The 23,582-nt window shown below is 30.6% G+C and overlaps 1 protein-coding gene across 5 annotated transcripts in view; it reads left to right on the top strand.

The window, feature by feature from the left end:
- The first annotated feature begins 3,428 nt into the window (after positions 1-3,428).
- The window catches only part of LOC132716591 (neuron navigator 3-like), a 157,161-nt gene continuing 137,007 nt past the window's right edge, over positions 3,429-23,582 (top strand). For all 5 annotated transcript variants that reach the window (XM_060699900.1, XM_060699899.1, XM_060699897.1 and 2 more), the window contains exons 1-2: positions 3,429-3,552; positions 8,861-8,914. In XM_060699900.1, the coding sequence (XP_060555883.1) occupies positions 8,912-8,914 (3 nt within the window). In that variant the 5' untranslated portion in view covers positions 3,429-3,552; positions 8,861-8,911. The remainder of the gene's footprint in view (positions 3,553-8,860; positions 8,915-23,582) is intronic.

The following is a 23,582-nucleotide window of genomic DNA, read 5'->3' as shown; positions in this document are numbered from 1 at the left end:
AGTGGTCATGGGCCAAAAATGAACATTTTGAAGGGAGATAATGAAGACAAGAGCAAACAATGTAAAATTAATTTAACATGTATTAATGTTATAATGAACATTCAAAATAAAAGGAAATTAAATAAAATCAATAAATTCAATAAAAAATTTCTCATGTGATCATTTGTGATCATTTTAAATTTTTTTTTTTATTAAAATGACTCTTTCAAGGTCAGACCTAACTAAATCATGGTAATTAAAATTTAGATTGTTCACAACACCAGAATTTTTTCTTCTGTGAAAAGTATGATAAGCTAATCATTCTAGAATTTCTAGAATTTAAACTGCCTATTATAACTGTTCCAAATTAAACCCACACACATATTAAAGAATAAACCAAGTGCCTTTCTATCAAATAAAAAAGAACAACCAGGGGAAAAAATATATATAAAAACACCCTCAAGATCTTGAGATTTGATAAAAATCTAATAATTCATTTTTATTAATTTTTATCAAAATCCAGAGAAAGTGTTTAAAATTAGTGTGCTATGTGTGGGAAGGTATATGAGTTTTGTTAAGTGTTGACTGCTGTGATTAATGAGAATTCTGCCCAGCCTACTTATGGCTTATCAGTCATTTTTGAGATCATAAAATCTGATACTGTTCACAGTTATTTCAGTAAAAAAATGATTTAATGTTGGGACTAGAATATTATATCATGATGAAATTAACATATTATGAAGGGTTTTTAAGTTGCATTATCGCTAGATTGAAGTGTTTCCTTGCCGATTTGTTGTTATCATTCTTTTAGCTCTCTTATTTTTCTAGACATTTCTTCTATATAGTTTATTATATTCCGTAATGCCTGTTGTTTAATTCTAGTCCAAGACCATAGTCCTAGTAACAATCCTGCAAAGTAATTTGGTCCTATTGGTGTCCTTCCATTGACTGGAATGCATTTTGAATCCCTGGTCATAAAAATAAATAGCAGTTTTGATGCCCTTTAGAATTTTGTAGCCCTCCTTTCTCTAACAATGCAAAAATCATTATTCTTATATTCTGATAGCCATTTCTACATCTTTAAGCAATCCCAGAACCTTTGCACTATAACAATTTTATTTTAAGTTCATTTTTCTAGATTTCTCTTAACAGTTCAGTAACTCATATCTATATCCTCACATAATGTGCCATAAGTGGAAAAGTATTGTCTTACTGAATATCTTCAGAAGCGCTGGTAGATCGATCGTCCTTGTTCAAGATGGATCATACTATTGTGTATATGAGTTATTCCCCTTGCATGGCTAAGTACTCATACATTTACTATGATGGGCTCGGCATTAATAAGAGGAGATTAGCATGAGATATTTGATTCAGTTGCTGAACCTTACTGAGTATTGAACTAGAAAAACAAAACAATGGAAGAGCCAATTTTTGGTTTTTAAATGCGTTTGATAATATCATTAAGTTTGTGATGTGTTCTGTTTTTTACCAATTTGATATCAGTTATTGTTCATGTATGCCAAATAAAAGTTTTGAGTGTAAAATATTAATGTAACACATACATGTATTATAGTGTTACATATTCTCATGAATATGCATCATATACTGTAACAAAGCTTAATGGTTTGTTCCGTTACACATACAGTTGTACTTCATTCACAGAAAAAAGAATAGTTTTTATGAATATATAAGATGAGTGCCTCCAGTTGTTGGGGAAATTATTTATGTGTTCTGTTGTTAATGGGGGAAATGCAGGTAAACTAATTAGGTTTGCAAGCAGGCTATGTTTAAGATGTTCTGAAGGACTTCAAGGACATTTTGAAGAATCGAAGCAGAAGTGTATTATCTTAATCTGTTTAAAGAATGACTTAGGATGGTGTTGCTTCTATTAAAGATGAATGTTTGATTATAAGTTCAGGAAAAAGTTCCTCATAGACTTCATAATGTTCACTGTTTTTAAAAAGATAATTGCTGGTCTGGTCTGTGCCAATTTGCATGACAAATTGATAATGATATTCAGATTTTTTCTTGTGAGCACTATAAAAGGAAAGATAAAAAATCCTTCAATAACATAGATATAGTATATTTCTATAACAGTTCAGTTTAATGCAAGACATTTACGTATCATTCATTTAGTTAAGTGCCTTATAGAGGTTGTAATGTATTGGTTATATTAGATGTGTCAGACGTTGTGGGATTTTAGTAACATTTTCATAAGGACACAGGATGGTGACAGATAGTCTATGTTTGAAAAGTTCTTTCCACCATAATGAAGTGTTCTAGCAAATAGTGTTACACCCTTTCAATAGTAAAAAATAATAATTGTTTCCTGTGAAGTTAGCTGATTTTCGTAAAAAAGCTTTCAGCTAACTAAATAATTCTCAATTCTGAAGCCAAGGGATACAACTGTACATATTTTGTATGTGCTTCAGGAGTGAGCTCCCTTAAAAAGAAATTTAAAACAAAACGCATGCAGATATGGGTATAACAAAGTGTTTCTTATTACTGCTGTGGTGAAAAGTGAATCATTTCATGCAGATTTATGCAGAAGATATGAAACATTGTTAATAAATCATTGGATTTGAATTGTTATAACCAGTTCCTGTTTGCTGATTTTTAAAGTCTGGTTGCTAGGCCGATAAAATTTTACAGAAATTTGCAAATTTTACAAGCTCTTTATGGTATTTGCATCAATAATATTCATAGTTTTCCAGCTTTCTCAAACACATGGCACCCATAATGCATCAGAATTGTAAATATCTTCCCTCATAAATTGAAGAGCTTCAGAAACAAACCTCCTGACAGAAGAGCTTGTACCCATAATGCATCAGAATTGTAAATATCTCTCCTCCTAAATTGAAGAGTTCAAGGAACAAAACTCTAGACTGAAGAGTTTAGGAAAACATAGTTCAAAGAGCAGCAATCTGTTTTAATTATTGTTAGAAGCCTAATGTTATAGTTCTAAAATAAATGGATGACTTTCAAGGGTCTAGCTTTGTCTTTGAGCAACAATCTGCAAACAGAGATTTGTAGAACACCCTTAAATCTCAGTAAACTATTGTGTAATTAATGATTTAAAACAGTCTTAAGGAGTTATTTGTTCAACAAAGAATGGCTAATTGTTCTATGGTAAATGTTTATTGATTCAATATAAATCAACTGATTCCACCAGTAAGACCAGTAAATGATCTGCACTATTCCTTATTTCTGAAAGTCAATACATATTTTGAAATTTTTCCCTCAATTGATGAATAGATTTGTCTAGATTGTAAAAATGACAAGTCTATTTAAAATATTTAGCATTGAAATTGTTAAATATTACACTTTAGTATAAATGGTAAAGTTGTCTTATCTGGAGTGAAAAAGTTTAAAGAGAAAATAGTGTCTCCATGTGTAAATTTCATTTCCTTGATATATACACCTTTGATAATTACTGTTGAATTTTATTTTTTCAGATCTATACAGATTGGGCGAACCACTATTTGGAAAAAGCCCGAAGTAAACGTTACATCTCAGATCTACAACAAGATGTCACTGATGGTGTTCTGCTTGCTGATGTCATTGAGGCTGTCAGTAAGTATCCGACTTTACTGACTTCTGTACCATCTTACTTGTTTTAGACTTGTTATCATGTTTCTCATGATCACATTTTTCATATTGACCATATTTACAGTAACCAGCCACATAATGTATCCTACACTGCAGTCCCTATACTCTCTATAAGCGACCATTATCCTATATTTTTCACACGACGAACAATTAAAACTGTTATCAAAGGTCCAATGCATGCCACTATAAAATATAGGTACTTAAAGAACTTTAATGCAGAAAATTTCGTACATGAATTGTCAGAGCAGCCATGGTCTCTCATTGACATGTTTAGTGATCCAGATGATGCTTTAGATACATTTAACAAATTATTTTTACAAACTTTAGATAAGCATGCTCCATACAAGCAGAAACGAGTAAAACATAGAAACCAAGCTGATTGGTTTAATGATGATATAGCTGATGCAAGACAAAAAAAGGAACTATGCAAAAAAGAAAAATAATATTCATGACTTCAAATACTGGAAATCACAAGTAAAAACATTAACACATAAAGCAAAAACAGATTTCTTTGAACAAGAGATAAACTCAAACAAGAAAAACCCTAGAAAATTATGGAAAAACTTAAAAATTCAATCTGGCAAAACAGAAAATCATCAAACAAACTACATAAATGATGAGAATGGTTCACCAATAACTGACCCAAAATCAACAGCAGAAACTTTTAACAACTTTTTTGCAAATATATTTAAAAAGGCTGAAAACATTAATGAATTATCAGATTCTATGAAAACCGCTTTAAATGATTCTCTGAAATCTGACACTCCAAATCATTCTTATAAATTCAAAATACCCTTTGTTGAAATAAGTTATGTCAAACAAAAGTTGGACAGTCTTGATATTACAAAAGCAACTGGTTTAGATGGCATAAGTGCAAAATTCCTAAAAACAGCCTCAGACGTCATTTGTAAACCTCTCTGTTCTGTAATAAATCTAAGTATAGAATATGGAAAATTCCCAACACAGCTTAAACAATCAAAGGTTATACCTGTCTACAAAAAAGGGTCAAAATCAGACAAAAATAACTATAGACCAATATCAATACTTCCACTTATTTCTAAAATATTTGAAAAGCATGTATCAGACCATTTGAAATGCTTTCTAGAAAATAATAATTTACTTTTCACTACACAGTCCGGTTTCAGAACAAGCCACTCCTGTGAAACAGCACTTACAAATATAGTTGATAACTGGATCAATACACTAAACAATGGCAAACTTGTTGGTACACTTTTTCTGGACCTATCTAAGGCATTTGACTTAGTAAACCATAACCTACTACTTGAAAAACTACCTTTTTATCATCTCTCTTCACAAGCTATAAATTGGATTAAATCTTATCTGTCAGACAGGTATCAAAAAGTAAATGTTTCTGGTGTATTATCTGAACCAGCTGAAGTTGTCTCAGGTGTACCCCAAGGCTCAGTCCTTGGGCCCCTTCTATTCATTATATTCATCAATGATCTACCATTTCATATCAAACAATCAATTACTGATATGTTTGCAGATGACACTTCTCTGACAACTACTGGCAATACTTTACAAGAAGTAAACAGCAACCTTCAAAAAGATCTTGATAATGTTAACACATGGTGCATGCAAAATGCAATGGTTCTGAATGCTCAGAAATCTAAAGCTATGCATTTATCAATAAAAAGCACAAAAACAGATAATATGCAACCCCCTACTTTGTTTCTTAATAATCAAGAAATAGAATATACAAACACTGAAAAACTACTTGGAATGTATGTAGACAACAATCTTAAATGGAAAACACAGGTCCAGTCAACCATAAAAAAATGCAACTCACAGCTGTATTTACTTCTTAGACTTAAACAGTTTCTTAATCTTCATTCAAGAAAACTTTTTTTTAATGCATACATACTGCCTCACTTGGACTACTGTTGTAGTATTTGGGGAAACTGCAATAACGAATTACTATCTGATGTCATTAAATTTCAAAAAAGGGCAGCAAGAATACTCCTTGACAAAAATTTTGATACACCATCAAGTGAATTATTCAAAGAATTAAACTGGATGTCTTTTGACCAAAGAATCATATACAAAAAGTCAATTCTTATGTATAAATCAATTAATGAACCTGACTTTCCAACATATATGAAAAATAAATTCCAGACAGTAAATGAAAGGCACAACTTAAATCTCAGATCAGCACAAAATGCAAAGCTAATTATACCAAAACCTAAAACAGAATTCTTCAGAAAATCATTTGCATACTCTGGTCCAAAAATTTGGAATGACATACCAGTACATATAAGAAATTCCGATACTCTTCGGAAATTTCAATCAGCTTATATCAAATGGCAGTTTTCACCTTAAACTAGCTGTTGATTTATTCCTGTTGTATAAATTACTTATATGTATTTTAATATTACTATATTACTATTGTTATGGTTCCTTTTCTTTTGTCCCATATTTTCCCAATAGGAAAATTTATGATTCAATGATGCCAAATGATGATTTCCTACTCCAATTGAACTTAAATTTATGTATATATATAGATATATTTTAGTAATATTTTAAAATAACTCATGATCAAGCCAATATGTATTAGATAATAATATCACTTACATTATCATTTGAATTTCCATGGTGTATTTTTAAGTATAAATATTGTTTTAAATAGGAACTGAATATTGTTTTAAACAGGTACTATGTTAGTTTTACCTATCTGTACATATTGCTCTTTTTCTCTGTATTGTTGTACAATCATACCATTTTTTGCTTTATCAATCATTACTTCAATTTAATTGATCTATTTTAATAATATTTGTGTATATATGTTGTGTATATGTTGTGTACATGTAAACTGATTGTAATTATGTTATGCTGAGGCCCACATGGAAGATCGGGAAACCGAATGTGTAAGCCTCGTTAAATAAAGTCGTTACTTACTTACTTACTTACTTACTTACTTACTTTCTCATGGCCACATTTTCTCATAGACTTGTTATCATGTTTCTCATGGTCACATTTTTTATAGACATGTTATCATGTTTCTTATGGTCACATTGTTTCATAGATTTTTTATCATGTTTCTCATGGTCACATTTTCTCATAGACTTGTTATCATGTTTCTCATTGTCATATTTTTCATAGACATGTTATCATGTTTCTTATGGTCACATTGTTTCATAGACTTTTTATAATGTTTCTCATGGTCGCATTTTCTCATAGACTTGTTATTATGTTCATCATGGCCACATTTTACATAGACATGTTATTATGTTTCTCATGGTCACATTTTTCATAGACATGTTATCATGTTTTTTTATGGTCTTATTGTTTCATAGACTTTTTATCATGTTTCTCATGGTCACATTTTCTCATAGACTTGTTATCATGTTTCTTATGGTCACATTTTCTCATAGACTTGTTATTATGTTTCTCATGGTCACATTTATCATAGACATGTTTTTATGTTTCTCATGGTCACTTTTTCTCATAGACTTGTTATTATGTTTCTCATGGTCACATTTTCTCATAGACTTGTTATCATGTTTCTTAAGGTCACATTGTCTCATAGACTTGTATTATGTTTCTCATGGTCACATTTTCTCAAAGTCTTGTTTTCATGGTTTTCTGGTCACAGTGTCTCATAGACTTGTTATCATGTTTCTCTTGGTCACATTTTCTCATAGACTTGAAGTCTTGTTTTCATGGTTTTCTGGTCACATTGTCTCATAGACATGTTATCATGTTTCTCAAGGTCACATTTCTCATAAATTTTTTATTATGTTTCTCATGGTCACATTTCTCATAGTCTTATTTTCGTGGTTTTCTGGAAACATTGTCTCAAAGACTTGCTATCATATTTTGTCACGTCATGTTTCTCAAGGTCACATTTCTCATAGTCGTGTTATCATGTTTCTCATGGTCACATTTTCTCAAAGTCTATTTTCTATTATGTTTGTCACATACTTGTTACCACATTTGTTGTACACTTATGTTCCTTACAGACTGGTTATCACTTTTCTCATAGACCTAATATACTCAAATTGCCGTAACAAATTTGAAAATTGAGCCTTGCTAGTAATCTGTTGTTCACTGAATTCATTCAAATTCCCAAATAAATTTCTCAACAATTATCGTTCCAAGATATGAGATGAAATGATTTCATATTTCATCATTACCTCAATTTATGAATGTTCTATATAATGTTTTATAAACAGAGAGCATAAGCAAAAAGCTGTTGCCTGGTGTTTACCAAAATAAATGCAGCTGTCTTAATTTATTTTCTTGTTTTTTTTTTTGTTTTTTTGCAGTGAAGTAGAAGTTTTATTTGGCTGTTCATATGTATTTTGACTGTTTATTATGATTTACCTAATGGCAAGTCCATCAGAGAGAGAACATAATGATGATTGTGATGAAAATACAAATGTTATTATATTTTAAAATTATATAAATTTTACTGATAATTTTGGTTTCAGACCAAACAAATAATGGTAGCGAAATTTCAGACCCTGATGTGCTTATTTGCAAATACTGAAAGTAGTCCAAACTCCTCGAAGCGGTAACTTCCCTTTCTATGTACACAAACACCGAAAAATTAAGGAGAGATCACTGCGTAAAGATTGTCAAATGACAGGCGCATAAATTTTCAAGTATTCTTGGGGAAGAAAAAATAGTTCCCGATTAGTCGAAGATTTCTAATATTGTGTTATTCTTTATAGATATACATGCTTATATTAACCTGAATGATTATTTACATCAGTGTTAAACAACAGGTTTACCGTGAACAAAATATATCGAAATTAATAAGGGTTACAAACCCTAATTTAGAATAATGTGGTTTTCTTCAGACTGTTATCTTATAACTCCCTGTGGTCGAGGGTTTACACGCTCGCTTTAGGAAGCTTAAGGCAACTCATGTTTTTTTGGTTTTTTTTGTTGTTTTTTTTAAATTGTTTAAACCAAATAAACATTGAATTAATGTCAGTGTTGCAATTAGTCTTATAGCCAATTTACTACAGTTAAAACACTGGAAAGCATTGGTGGCACTATACAAAAAAAAAATTGGTTTATAATCTCACAACCTTCACCTTTTGTGACATTCTGAGACCCAAAACAAACTCAGCACCTTCTGTGCTTTGATTTGTAATTCATTTACATTTTGACTGTATTAGCAGCATCATATACAATGAAATGAACAAGTTTATGGTTATAAAGCTCACGTATTAATTTTTGTCATAGATTTTGTCTGAATTATTTAAATTTTCACTCTTGAATTTTTGTTTTGTTTTATTTTTAGCTAATGAGAAACTTCAGGATATAAAGACCAAGCCAAAAAAACAGTGCACAAATGGTAAGTCATGACTTTCTATTTTTACAAGGGGAAAATAACTCTTATTAGCCAGTATTTTATGTTGTTTTGCAGTTGTGTCCCATTTTGAAAAAACAGTAACCCTTGATTCATTTTATACACAGTTAATTCTGTGTTACCTCCCCTTAGATACAATATTGAGAAATTTCGATTGATTTAGTTTTTGAGATATTATATTGTTTCAAACATAATTTCAAATGTAAAGCACATAGAAAGCCTGTTTTTAAGGTTCCCTATCATTGTATTAGTAACTTATTCTTTATGTTCATTGACTTATGAAAGAGCTCTTTTCCCTGAACTTGTTTTTAAAGAGAAAATGAATATTTTAGCCATTAGTTTTGCCATATGTTTATTGTAGATGTCAGTTAAATGGAACCCAAGGACTTTGGAGTTGATATTCCAAAAGATAGCAGAACTACCACTACTTTTGACAAAGTACTTAGTTGTTAACATGTCATATTTAATTTGTATCAAAATGTTTATTCTGTTATATATTATGATTGATGTAGATATTTTGCATATGATTGTTAAAGAATGATGAATATAATATTCCAGAATTATTGAATTTAGGAAGAAGTTGTTGTAATTACAGAGATGTGTTTTTTAAAGTGAAGAATTTTGACGATCTGTCAATAGGATTATTGAGTCACTGAAGGATATTTAAGTTCTGGTTATTGATCCTAAAATAATTTATTATTTAGAGAATAATGTGGAGAAGTTGACATTTACAAAACTTTTAAATTTGACATGCTGAATCTATATGTGATATATAAATAAAATTCACCTTATTCAACATCTGACACTTTAAAAAATCTGACTTTTAACATTCTTCAGAGCTAAAACTGGTATGTTAATTGCACTCGGGTTATTTAGATACTGAATCTGAGGCTGAGCCTTGTCATTGGTCAATTTAAGTTTTTGTTAAAAAACAACCAATCAGATGCTTCTTTTTTCAGACTGGTCCTGATTTATTGCATACTTATTGTTGTTATTTATTCTGTTTCACCAACCAGTCTATTATATACATACACTATCATTATTTTGGGTAAGTTTTATTATGGGTCGCAGTGTTTGATTGCATGTCCTGGGGATACTTGTATAACATTGAACATAAAATATACAATCATTACATTACAGGACATAGATAATGTGTTCCATCTCTCTCTAACCAATCAATTTAATGCTTGGTTTACCAAAACATACATCATATTTCTGATCAAAACTGATGAGGTCCAAAGAAATTTTCTATTTTCATGGTTACGGAACAGGATTTTTTTTTATTTTTAGAGAGTAATATTCTAGCAATATCAAGCACACCATGCCATATGTCAAATAATTTCCAATTTAATAGACTTTTATGTGTTTTCCAGACATTTAAGGACATTCTTTTTGGTGGAAAGGAATTCTTTTGAAACGTTCCTCTGAGTACATGAAGTTGACAATATCTTTTATCTGGATTAGAGTTTACTTAAACCAAAAGTGTGATTACTCTGTTGAAAAACTTGGGATTTTTTTTTAATTTTATCTTACAAACATCATTAACTTTGTGATTATACTCAAAGACAGAAAATTTGTTTGGATGTTGGATTTTATTCTAAGAGTTTATCTTCCATAAGGTTTGTTTAAAAGATGTTTTAGTTTATTGATTTAGAATTTTAAACTTTCTCTTTCCTCTCTATGTAATGTCTGTAATCAATTTAAATGATTACAGTTTTAGTTGTATGTAATTTGTAGAGTGCTATGTCATGCAAAGGGGAAATACATTATATGAACATTTTAATTGATGACATTCCATTTTTCCCTGAAACTCTACTGTTTGATGTAGGATAAATGTTTGGTAAATCTTTGATAATAAATTTATGGCACCTGGTAAAAAAAGTTTTTAATAGACATGTATTTATGCAGTTGTCAGCATTTAAAACACCTGGAATTTATGCTTGTCTTTTTAAAGGAAATGCATTTTTGTTAAGCAAGAAGGCGTATGAAATATTATGATGAAAGTTATGACTTCCCATCAGTTTTCCTCACTCAGTAACTAAGTTGGTCCATCGTCAGTTGGTCAGTCAGTTGGTAGATGGTTGATTGATTGGTCCGTCAGTCAGTAAGTCAAGTCTGTTAGTGGATGTTTGATGGTCCATCAGTCAGTCAATAGGTCCATCGGTTGGTGGATGGTTAATTGGTCAGTCAGTCGGTCAATAAGTCAGTTGGTCAGTCAGTTGGTGGATGGTTGATTTGGTCAGTCAGTCAATCAATGATTCAGTTGATTGTAGGAATTGGTTGATTAATTGGTCAGTACTTGTCAATTATGTCGTTGGTTCAGGTCTTTGATTATGTTGTCTTAAAATTATTTGCATATTTCAAGGATTTTAGTATCAATAACTTTGTTTTAGGCAGTGCTCAGTGGTATGGGGCTATAAGGTCCAGCCTTAACAATACTGATCTGATTACTAGATGATTACTTATAAGTTACAAAGTTAAAAAGCATTTGGAAGGTGAGGCATGCATTTATGACCTTTTCCTATTTTGACAAAAGCTTCTCTGTTGGCATTGATGGTGAATTATGGCACATATAATACAATCAAATTGTACAATTTTGTTGCTTACTTGCATAAAGGGGCATGAAAATTTCTTATTACTCTCTCCTCAGCATTTATGCCATGTCAGCCGAGTATTTATATATGACTTAAATACCAAATAGGGATAATGCTATAAAATCTTATATTTCATCTTTGACTTTGTTAAATTTTTGATATCCCAATTTCCGGATATATTTAATGTCACTAAATCCCCAGTGTGAAACATAAAATTGCCTTATAGACATAGACATAAAACAGGTCCCACAGAAATTCTTAGGGAGTTACGATTTAATGATTAAGAAAAAATCAATTTCAAAAGAAAGAACTAGACTTTTATGGCAAAATTTTAGAAAAGTAAAAAAAAAACACCCTGATTATCATTATATAACCATATACTCATATCCAATTAAGCAGGATGCAGGAATAATGCAATAATAATACTTAATTTTGCAAATCTAATGGCCAAAAGATCACCTTGTGAAGTAAATGGACCAAATCAAACTCAAAGAAATTGATAAGTGCATACAGGTGCTAAAACATTTTATTGCCTCAACTATATTATAGCCAGAAAGTTTTTACTTTTCAACATATAATTTGTATGAATGATGACCTGGCTTTCATATTGAATTCCTGTATTATTTTTACATTCTTGGGTAGCAGGATGTACATGTACAGGGTATATATGTGTATTCCTCTTTCTTGTTTGCCATACTTTAGATATGTCTTACATATGCTTTATATGCATGCTTATTCTCAATTTTAATTAGAGATTTATTTATTTTTTTGAAAAAGGTGTGTTTTACTATGAAACGGACATAATTCCAATTATCAAAATTGGTTAATAATTATTATACATTTGTATCAAGAATACCTATACATGTATATATCAACAGTTCCTTAATGGATTATTAAAAATATGAAAATAATGGAGAACAAAGTTGATTTGTTTTAGTAAACTTACATTAATCTAATAGAATAAAATACAATCCCATGATAAATATGGCTTCATTTTAAAACAATTTCCTTCATGGTAATCTTGTTATAGACCCAAATTCTTGAAATGATAAAAAAAACAGCTTAATAGCTTCCGAGCTTACAATTTTTATTCTCAGAGCAGCGGAATAATTATGAGTAATGAAGTCGAGGATTTGTTCTCTATGAGTAATATACGATAAATATTGCTGGGAGGACTCGTGCATTAGTTCGCAGCTTGTTTACTTTCAAGGTCTTTCCTCTGCGAAAGTTTTAATGAACTAAATGGAACAATATTTAAGGAACTGTCTTTTCTTAAGGCCAAGCCAAGGATATCAAATGGCTTATTGTAAGGTTTGTGCCCTGCTATGTACATCTGCATCATTTATTAATCATAGTGAAAATCTATAAGTTGTATTGTTCACAATGTTCAAAGAAGTTTCCAAGAAGTGTGATACCTGCAATGCTAATATTTTAGTATTTTTCTTAGTCAAGAGTAATTTATTTGAAGAATGATATTAACACATAATTGATTTAAAAGAAAAAAATACTTTTTCAGACCTTTTTGTAAATGATGATGTTTTACTAAAAAATTAAATAAATGAATATTAATAATGTCACTGATCTGGTTCAAAGAATTTGGATGACTGTTACAATTTGTTCCTGAAGTGTTCTCGGTCTGTCTTGCACTGTAATTTACAAAGATGCATTTAAAAGCATCTGTTAAAATATTTTACTTGAAAAGTAGCCCAAATACTTAAATTCGTAATCAAAGCACATAAATAAATACAAGTTAAAATAAACCTATACATATATTCGGGTTGGCCATTAAATCTTTCCTGGATATTCTTGATGAAAATTTTCATTTACCTGGCTACTGTACTTTCTGATTAAGAAAAAGGAAGGGGGATTTTCTGAGCAAAATATACATGTTGTTTTAATGAACATTAAGTGAGTAGGTAATAAACTCTAATATTGTCAGGTAATGAGAGTGGCTGACTCATTTCTAATTAACAACCATCAAGTTAGCAGTTTTCTCATGGGGAGAGTACATTACAACATGACTTAATCATGGCACACCTGGGGTATATTTTGTACCCAAAAATTATTGCTATTTTATATATTTTTCAGAAAAATTTGTACTTTTTAAGCAACTAAATTATGAGTTTTATATCACATAGACAGTTGTCTTTCTAAGCTTTCAAAATAAGTTATTGCATTGCAGAAAACATTGCTTTATGTGAAAGTATTGTAGAGGTGTGTACTGTACCCGTTCAAACCTAACTTTTGAAACAATACTACTTGTACAGTCCTACGCATAAACCCAAGATTTCCAGTTTTCCCCCAAAATTTCATATCTCTGGCCAGTGATGAACATTTAATTATAATTACATGGCTTGTCACAGTATCACTGATAGCAGCACCCTAGAATGTTTTATGATCCTATCATGTTTCAAGAATGTATAGTTTTAGCTGGAGGATATAGAGAACATTTTAGATATAAGGAAAACTAAGATTTTCATAGATACATTCAATTTGAAATAAGTTAAAGACTAAAAAGACTGGATTACATTAAAAAGAATTTTAATCACTTACAACTCACAATCACAGGGACTCAGTACAGTGTTGGGATATAGTAAAAAATTAATTTTAGAAACAAAAATATTGAATAGGTTTTTTATTTCTAAAATTTCTTTTTACACTATCCCAACACTTGCACTAATGTATAATTACTTTCATGGTAAATGCATATCATGCCTCAGACATTTATATTATTTTTATTTTTTTCTTAAGGAGCAAAATAATGTTTAGTAATAATAATAAAAATAATGGGTTTAAAGCATTATTGATGCTTATCATTCAATTTGATTGAAAAGTAGCTCTGAAGTGAAAAAAAAATTGTAAAAAAGGTAGCAAAATGTAACCAAAGTAGTATTTTGACTTCCATACAAAATACTAAATCACTTTAACTTTACCAATTGCAAAAGAGCAGATAATAGTAAAAATTTGATGACCTTTAAGTTATTGTTAGGAAACCATAACTGGACACCAAAAGTCACAATAGCTGCCAGAGGAGCCAGGACTCAGGACAAAGATAATACTCAGAAATATATGAATTTTCACTAAATCCCATGTTCAAAATTTAATGGAGATAATACAAAAAATACAGGAGTTATAAATCTATTCGCACCTGATATAAGTGTTCAGAAACATATTTTTAAGTCCAAATTTAATGCGGAAAATTCTGAGTAAAAAAGGATAATGATTCTGAAAATATTGACGCTAGAGTTATGTAGCTTGTCATGTTATTGTTTAAAGTAAGAAGTAAATTCTTTCATAAATAAAGAAGTAAGAGCAAAAATATAAATATATAAAAATAATATATAAAGAAGAGCTGTCACAGAACGTGACAAATGCCCCTAAAGGATTCTAGTTATGAACCACCTATAACATGTTAAGTGTGGTGGTAAAAATTGACAAAGTTCGAACCCCAGCTGAGTGACCTTTAAGTTAGAGAAAGAAACCTTGGTCTTGTTCACAACACATTGTCCATCTATGGTGACTTTATATATTTTTAAAAAAAAATGAAACTTTCATGTATATGGAAGTTACAGAGCGGACACAACAACCACCATTTATATGTCTTAAGGGCAACACATCATACATTTATGATAATTTCATATGTGAAATAAAACATATTATCCTTTCATGAATATTAGTTTCAGAGCATACACGGCCATCTCTGCCTATTTGTATATTAACATCAAAATTGAAAGTTTGAACCCCCACAGTGACCTTGACATTAGTCGTAAGAAACCGAGCCTTGTTCACGACACACCATGCATCTATGGTTATTTCATATATGAAAGAAAAAATAAAATCCTTTCATGCATATAATATAGAGAAATACAGAAGTTTCAGAGCGGACAGAACCACCACCTTTTATATTTATATAACATAAAAAATGACAAAGTTTGAACCCCAACAATGACCTTGACCTTAGTCGTAGGAACCCGAGTCTTGTTTGCGACACACCATACATCTTTGGTTATTTCATATATGAATAAAATTAAAATCCTTTCATGTATACTGAAGTTTCAGAACAGACAAGACCACCACTGTCTATATGTATAAAGCCGGACGGACTGACAGACGGACGGTTCGATTTTAATATGCCACCCTTCGGGGGCATAATAAACATCTAAGTTCAAAGGGGAAATAATTCAGGAAATATTCATGCTAGAGTTATGAATATTGTCACACATGTATAAGGAACATATATTTTTAAGTTAGAAGTAGATACCTTAAGAAATAAAGAAGTTAGTAAAAAGTAACATAATTATTTTGAGGAAAAAATTTACTGCACATCTATAGGCATTAATTTAAAGTATGTACGCTGGCGCGAACTTAAAAACCGAGGTGAGTAGGATAGGTCTACATATACTTTATGTAGTCGAGCTAATAATAAAAATATCACTTACCTGGTCACTTAGTTAAGAGTCTTGCACTTTACAGTAAAAAATTACAATGTTTTTTTTTTGCTTTTGTTTTTTTTAGCGTTTTTTTTTTTTGGGGGGGGGGGGATGAGTAACATGAGTAACAGTGACACTTAACTATGAAAGTTTATTAATTAAGAAGATGAAGATCACTTATAAAGGTATATCCCAACATATAATTCCAGTCCTACGCATAAACCCAAAATTTCCAGTTTTTTCCCCAAAATTTCATATCTCTGGCCAGTGATGAGCATTTAATTATAATTACATGGCTTGTCACAGTATCACTGATAGCAGCACCCTAGAATGTTTTATGATCCTATCATGTTTCAAGAATGTATAGTTTTATTATTAGCTGGAGGATATAGAGAACATTTTAGATATAAGGAAAACTTATATTTTCATAGATACATTCAATTTTAAATAAGTTAAAGACTAAAAAGACTGGATTACATTAAAAAGGATTTTAATCACTTACAACTCACAATCACAGGGACTCAGTACAGTGTTGGGATAGTGTAAAAATTAAATATTTTATAAGTTTTTTATTTCTAAATTTGCTTTTTACACTATCCCAACACTGTGCTGAGTTCCTGTGCTCACAATAAAAATACTAATGTAAATTACTTTCATGGTAAATGCATATCATGCCTCAGACATTTATATTTTTTTAAGAGCAAAATAATATTTAGTAATAATAATAATAATTAATAATAATGGGTTTAAAGCATTATTGATGCTTATCATTCAATTTGCTTGAAAAAAGATCCCTGAAGTGAAAAAAATTGTAAAAAAGGTAGCATACAAAATACTAAATCACTTTAACTATACCAAATGCAAAAGAGCAGAAAATAGTAAAAATTTGATGACCTTTAAGTTATTTTAAGGAAACCATAACTGGACACCAAAAGTAACAAGATCTGCCAGGGGAGACAGGACAAGACGAGCTGGACTAATTAAATACTGGACAAAGTAATGGAAGTCAAAACTGTGAAAAAATACTCAAATAGCATAAGATATAGATATTTTTCTGCATCAGTAACGAGAAAACACTCAAATGTTGAATATTTTTGCACCTCATAATAAAATTTGACCATGTCATTAAAAGTTAAACAGACATTTTTATGCCCTAATGGAAAAGACAATAATTTGCAATTTGAAAACTATCCCTTCGGTGAAAGAAAATTATAAGAGCAAAATGTATATAAATTTGTAAAGTTGTAAGTTCAAAGAGAAAATATCTCTTGAAATAAAGATGCTAGAATTATGAACCTTGTCATGCATGATGTAAGTAATGACAAAGAACAATTATTTTAAGTCAAGAGTAAATATCATTTATAATAATTAAGATAATACTCAGAAATATATGAATTTTCACTAAACCCCATGTTCATGAAATAAACGGAGATAATTCTAGAAATACAGGAGTTATAAATCTATTCGCACCTGATATAAGTGTTAAGAAACATATTTTGAAGTCCGAATTTAATGCGGAAAATTCTGAGTATAAAAGAATGATGATTCTGAAAATATTGATGCTAGAGTTATGTAGCTTGTCATGTTATGGTTGAAAGTTAGAAGTAAATTCTTTCATAAATAAAGAAGTAAGAGCAAAAATATAAATATATAAAAATAATATATAAAGAAGAGTTGTCACAGAACGTGACAAATGCCCCTAAAGGATTCTAGTTATAAACCACTAATAACATGTTAAGTGTGGTGGTAAAAATTGACAAAGTTCGAACCCCAGCAGTGACCTTTAAGTTAGACAAAGAAACTTGTGTCTTGTTCACAACACATTGTCCATCTATGGTGACTTTATATTTAAACAAATGAAACTTTCATGTATATGGAAGTTACAGAGCGGACACAAATAACCACAATTTATATGTCTTAAGGGCAACACATCATACATTTATGATAATTTCATATGTGAAATAAAAAATATAATGCTTTCATGCATATTAGTTTCAGAGCATACACGACCATATCTGCCTATATGTATATCAACATCAAAATTGACAATTGAAATTGAACCCCACACAGTGACCTTGACCTTAGTCTTAGGAACCCGAGCCTTGTTCGTGACACACCATACATCTATGGTTATTTCATGTATGAAAACAAATTCTTTCATGCATATTGAGGTTTCAGAGCGGACAGAACCACCACCTTTTATATTTAAATAACATAAAAAAATGACAAAGTTTGAACCCAGACAGTTACCTTGACCTTAGTCGTAGGAACCCAAGTCTTGTTCGTGACACACCATACATCTATGGTTATTTCATATATGAAAGAAAAATTAAAATCCTTTCATTAAGAACATACACGACCACCACTGTCTATATGTATGAAGCCGAACGGACTGACAGACGGACGGTTCGATTTTAATATGCCACCCACATGTATAAGGAACATATATTTTAAATAGATACCTTAAGAAATAAAGAAGTAAGTAAAAAGTAAAATTTTTTTAGGAAAAAAATGAGTTCACGGGGAAATATTCTTAAAAAATATTGGTGCTTAAGTGAACAACATTGTCACATATGATGTAGTTGTTGGTAAGGAACACATATTTGAAGTTTTAAGTCAATCCCTTATGATGAAATGAAGATGTAGAGTAAAAAAATAACATTATTTTATGGAAAAAATTATATGTTCAAAGGAAATTGTTCTGTAAATACTTGTTCACCTTATCACATGATGTGTATGATGATAAGGAATACATGTGTACATACAGATGTATAATGAAAATTAATGACCCTTCGGGGCGGGGCCAATTTTTACCACAGGGATTTGATTTGAACAAACTTGATAGACACTCAGTATAAGATGTCTCATGCCAAATATCTAAGCTCTAGCTCTTTGGATTTTTTAAAAGAAGAGTTTATAAGTTTTTTTTGGTTGCTATGGCAACCAAAGTTCTGCATGGGATTTTATTCTTTGAACACCTTTGGCAGAGCTTTATGCAAGGTACACTCCTGCAAAGATTCAACAAATTTGGCTAAGAGGTTTAGGAGTAGAAGTTGTTTAAATAAATTTTTGACGCACGGACATTGTCCTCAGATGAGCTAATAAAAAATAAAAGAGAGATAAAATATTTACTGCACATAGGCATTTATCTAAAGTATGTACGCTGGTGCCAACTTACTAAACGAGGTTAGTAGGGCAGCTCTACATATACTTTATATAGTCGAGCTAATAATACAAATATCACTTACCTGGTCACTTAGTTAAGTCTTGCACTTTGCAGTAAAAAATTACAAACAATGTTTTTTTGGCTTTTGTTTTTTAGCGTTTTTTTTGTGGTTTTTTTTTGTGTTTTTGGAGGGGGGCATGAGTAACAGGGACACTTAACTATGAAAGTTTATCAATTAAGAAGATGATTATCACTTATAAAGGTATATCCCTACACATAATTCATTCAGTAGCTAAAATTTATCTTGTGATATACAAATAATTCAAATAATTGCTAAGTCTCACAATTCACTTGGGCCGCAGACCCAGAGAAAAAAAAACATTGATAAAAGTGAGTGTATCTTTAAGAAATTTGATCCTTCAACGTTAGGGCCATTAGATAAGAACACAGAGGACCAATTAATGATGACAAGACTCTCAACTCAGTGGACGTGTTAAATGGGAGATATACAGTTAATAGTGATTTACTAGCTGATAAGCCCTTACTGAGATTCAGCAGGCTGGAAGGGTTTATGCGTAGGACTGATTCATTTAGTAACTAAAAATTTATTAGTGATATTAAGTATATTTACAAATAATTCAATAATTGCTAAAGTTCACAATTCACTTGGGCCGCAGACCCAGAGAACAAAACATCGATAAAAAGTGAGTGTACTTTTTTCGGGGAAAATTTAAACCCTTTCCCAACGTTGGGGCAAGATAAAATAAAAGAGCCCAAATTTAAATGAGGGACAAGGGACTCTCAACTCAGGGGGAAACCGTGTTAAAGGGGAAAGATAAAACGGGTTTAAATTTGTGATTTACTAGCTGATAAGCCCTTTACTGAGTTTTAGCAGGCGGGGAAAAAGGTTTTAGGGGCCTAGGACGGGGGTAGTTTTTTTCCCCCTTTTGTAAAAAAAATTTAAACTTTTTGAAAATAGAAATGCTAAAAATCAGCTTTTTTTTTCTTTTTGGCCAAAAAACAAGTGTTGTTTAAAATCAAAAAAAATGGGATACCCTTTTAAATTTTGGGAAAACCCTTAATATGGGAAAAAAAAAAACCTGGTTTTTTTTTTTAAAAATTACCCCCATTTTCCAAAATTCCCCCTCCTTTTCTAAAATAAAAAAAATATTATGGTTAATAAAAAACAATAGGGGTTGCTGGATGGGAAACAAAGAAAATATCTGGAAAAAATTTAAAAAGGGAAAAACATTTATCCTTGAAAGGAAAATTTTGAAAAAAACATTTTTTTGGTTGCTTTTTTTAGTCTTTTTTGGGAAAAAATCCATGATGTTCGGGGTTCCCTTTTTTAAATGTTTTTCCCAAACCCTTTTCCTTTAAAAAGAAACTTTTTAAATTAAAATTTACAAGGGTTGTTTGGGTTTTTGTTTTTTTTTTTCCCCCGCAAAAAAAAATTTTTAAAACCGGGTTTTTGGGGCGAAAAACCTTTTCCCTTAAATTGCCCCTGTTCTTTTTTTCCTTTCATTTTAATTTGATTGAGGCCCAAGGTCAAACCCCAAAGGGGGCTAAAAAAAAAGTTTTAAAATTGCCCTTTTTCACCAACAAAAACCCTTTCATTTCAAAAATGATTTGGGTTAGAATTAAAAGAAAGGGATTAATTTAAAAAACCTATAGATCTGTACAAATTTGGAAAGTTTTTTAGGGAATGAAATGGGGGTCAAAGGGTAAAACTGGTTGCTAAATTTCTGAAATTTCCCCGGGGCTTTTTTCCCTAAAAAATTGTTAGTGGTTCCCAAATTTTTCTGGTGGTGGGGGGTTGGGTATTTTTGACCCCGGGGGTAAAGGGCGTGGGGGGCCAAACTAAAGGGTTTCCCCCAGGGCGGGAATTTTTAGCCACGGGACAATCCAAATACTTCTCTTTTTTTTCGGGGTACAAAAGAGAGCTTTTTGAATTTAAAAGGCAAAAAGGGTTAAAATTTTTCAAACAAATCAAAAGGCTTTTATTTTTGGACAAAAAATCCCCCCCTTTTGGGTTTTTTCAGGGTGGATTATAAAGGTAAAGCCCCCTTTTTTGAAATTGGTAAAAATTTTTTTAGTTTGTTTTTTAAGGTTTGATTTCTTAAAGTTTCAAAGGGAGATTTCCAAACCAATTTAAAAAAAGGGGTTTAAAGGAGTTTTAAAAAGGGGTTTCCTGTGTTGTTTTAAACTTTGGAAAATTTTCCAGATTACCTGGAATTTTTTATTTCCATGAAAAAACTTTTAAATTTTGGTTTCGGGCTATATAAGGGTTGGTCAAGCAATTTTGTTTTTTAAATATTAAAAAGGGGGCCCTTTGGAACAAATGGGGGAAATTTTTTTTTATTCAAAAACAAAAAAAATTAAATGATATTTTTTGGGGCGGGAAATTTTCCACCCGGTTTTTTTAAACCCCCTTTACTTTGTAGGGCAGTTATCCCCTCGTTTTTTTTTAAGTATTAAATCAAGGGGGTAGCCCTTTTTCCTTTTCCCTGTTTTTTTATTCTTCCCCAAAAAGAAAATATTTAAAGGGAAAACAAAAAAAAACCCAAACAAAGCTGTATTAATGTTGTGCATTTTACATTGTAGAAAGCATTTTACATATTGAACATTATCATAATTATTAGGACTTATGATGTAATGTCTAAGTTTTATGAAATCACCAAGGATGCCATAGATAATACTTGTTTAACATCAAATTTTACAAAAGGAAAATTCAGTGATTTTTGTATATAAATCATACAAGAGCTATAACTCTTGAGAATTTTTCTGATACAATCCTGTGCATCAGAAATGAAACACAGATGTGTTATGTTAACAATTCTTGATAATAAAAACAATGAGTCAGTGTCTTTAAATTTTCAAGATAGCAATAATACTTATAATGAGACACATATTGCTTCAAACAAATAGTTCTGCCAATAAAGAATACTTAATGGAATATTGACATAAATTACTTCACATACTATACGTAAGTATACTTTTGAAAATTTTCTTATGTAGAACTTTAGGTTAGTTCACTTTACTCTGTGGTAGGTATATACTAAATGTTTCAAAAAGGGAGTATTTTGTATTATATTATGGTAAACACCATCATAACTTAAAGAGCGAGTTACGACCATGTTGTGATGCGGCCCGCGGTATGTCATATGGTGCTAATTTTTCTCACCTTTAAATCGGTTTTATGTCCAGTTAACCGCTTCGTGATGTAATAATGTTAGAAAGATGAAAATATTAATTAAAAAGGAAACTTACAAATCTTACTAAGAGAATTTTTTCCCTCCCAGCCAGTATTATAATAAACGGCTTTCAGAATTTGTGACTAGTTAATGATACTGCAGCATTCCTAATAAATGAAAAGCAGACAAATATTTTATAGGAATTTTAGGTAGCATTAATTAAGAAAGAGGGGGAAAAAAGAGTTTGACTATTAGAACGATTGCAGTACAGAATTTGTTTAGAATGCGCGAAATGATATAATGTATTGTTTATAAACATAGAAGAGCGGTTTTGAAAAGTGAAACATTAAACAGAACCATGTGTCTGAGCGCTTGCATGGAAAACTAACAGCTGTTTTCTTACAGATCGACTTTTTCCATAGAAAAAAAAGAAGTAAAAATGCTTGAAAGGAGTTTTGCAGTTTTCTTTAAAGAATGAACCAGAAAATCTACCGAGGCCTTTTTTTCTGCAAAGTTAAATTGGTGTGAAATTAGGAAACTGCTCCCTGGAAGTGTTTGTTTGGTTGGCTACCTTAAAAAATTTTATTTTAGTCTCTTTTTTTAAAGTGTCAAGCGGGAAAATGAAAAAATGGTTTAAAAAATTTGGGGAAAAATTTCTACTGTATTTTACAGAAAAATTTTAGTTGTTTAAAAAACATAAATTATAGTTTGCCCCCTTTAAAAAATTTTCTAACAATAAATTTTAATTTTCAAAAAAAAAATTTTTTTTTCTGGAAAGAAAAAAAAATTTTTTTTTGGGGCTATTTTAAAAAGGGTTTTTATAGTAAAAGGGCAAATCATAAAAACATGAAAATGATCTCCTGAGGGTTTTTTTTTTTTTCTATTTCTTTACTTTTAATGTGTAATTAAAAGCATTTAAAACTTGTAACGTAACGGCGAAGTACAATGTATTTGCTAACTATTAAAAACTAGGAGTAGTCAAAAGAACATTGAAGTTAGACACAAATACAAAGAAAAGTGATGAATTTTATTGATTAACTTTTACTTAATGGGGTTTTTAATTTTTGCAAGGGGCTTTTTTTTTATCTTGGCAAAAACCATTTTTTTTCCGGCCTGGAAAAGGTAATTTTTCCACCTTTGTGCTGTTGGCTGTAGTGGCAGGGTTTTACAGTGTTTTTATATCACAAATGAAATTGATCAGTTTTTATTTTTGGCATTCATTAATAAGTGGTCATAATTAAAGTGTATTGATTTTTGTGCTATAGAGAG

Source organism: Ruditapes philippinarum, unplaced genomic scaffold (genome assembly GCF_026571515.1).
Source record: "Ruditapes philippinarum isolate M1 unplaced genomic scaffold, ASM2657151v2 ctg785_1_1_1_1, whole genome shotgun sequence".
Lineage (NCBI taxonomy): Eukaryota > Metazoa > Mollusca > Bivalvia > Venerida > Veneridae > Ruditapes > Ruditapes philippinarum.
This window is presented reverse-complemented; position numbering and strand designations above follow the sequence as displayed.